Raw genomic sequence first — 512 nt, 5'->3', positions numbered from 1 at the left:
GGCCTCAGGAATGTGGATTCCAGCTCCCGGCTGGCCCTGCTCACCTGCTCCAGCTCCAACTCTCTGCCTTCCTGGTCACTGCCGTCCTCTGAGTCCTCAGCAGTAGCCTGACCATGGAACTCGTAGATACTCACAGCCTCCCAGCCCTTGATCTTGCAGCGGCAGAAGGGACAGGTCTGGCTGTCCGAGTGCTGGGGGAGGTCGGGAGGGAAAGGGTCAGTCCCCTCTGCTCTCCATCCTGTCCCTTGGGCCAACGAGGAGTTCCCTGCCCAAAAGAGTGATGTGGGGCAGACACAGGAAGGGAGACAGAAGGAGAGAAGAGGAGTCGTGGAGAGCAGGGGAATGTGGAGGGAAACGCTGGGAGGGAAGGCGAGAGAGGAACGGAACCAGAGTCAAGGTCAGGAGGGGGCACACAGGCCAGGGATCCCCATGGAGCCTTGGCTGCAGCTTCTGGGCCAGGCCTTTCCAGGCTCAGATCCTCACTGTGGCCCTTGTTTTTTTTTTTTTTTTTT

General features: G+C 59.2%; 1 protein-coding gene across 1 annotated transcript in view; it reads right to left on the bottom strand.

The window, feature by feature from the left end:
• The window catches only part of CBLC (Cbl proto-oncogene C, E3 ubiquitin protein ligase), a 53,234-nt gene that overhangs the window by 10,844 nt on the left and 41,878 nt on the right, over positions 1-512 (bottom strand). The window contains exon 8 of the mRNA XM_011975134.1: positions 45-191. Within this exon, the coding sequence (XP_011830524.1) occupies positions 45-191 (147 nt within the window). The remainder of the gene's footprint in view (positions 1-44; positions 192-512) is intronic.

The sequence above is a fragment of the Mandrillus leucophaeus genome, unplaced genomic scaffold (assembly GCF_000951045.1).
Source record: "Mandrillus leucophaeus isolate KB7577 unplaced genomic scaffold, Mleu.le_1.0 Scaffold151, whole genome shotgun sequence".
NCBI classification, from domain to species: Eukaryota; Metazoa; Chordata; class Mammalia; order Primates; family Cercopithecidae; genus Mandrillus; species Mandrillus leucophaeus.
This window is presented reverse-complemented; position numbering and strand designations above follow the sequence as displayed.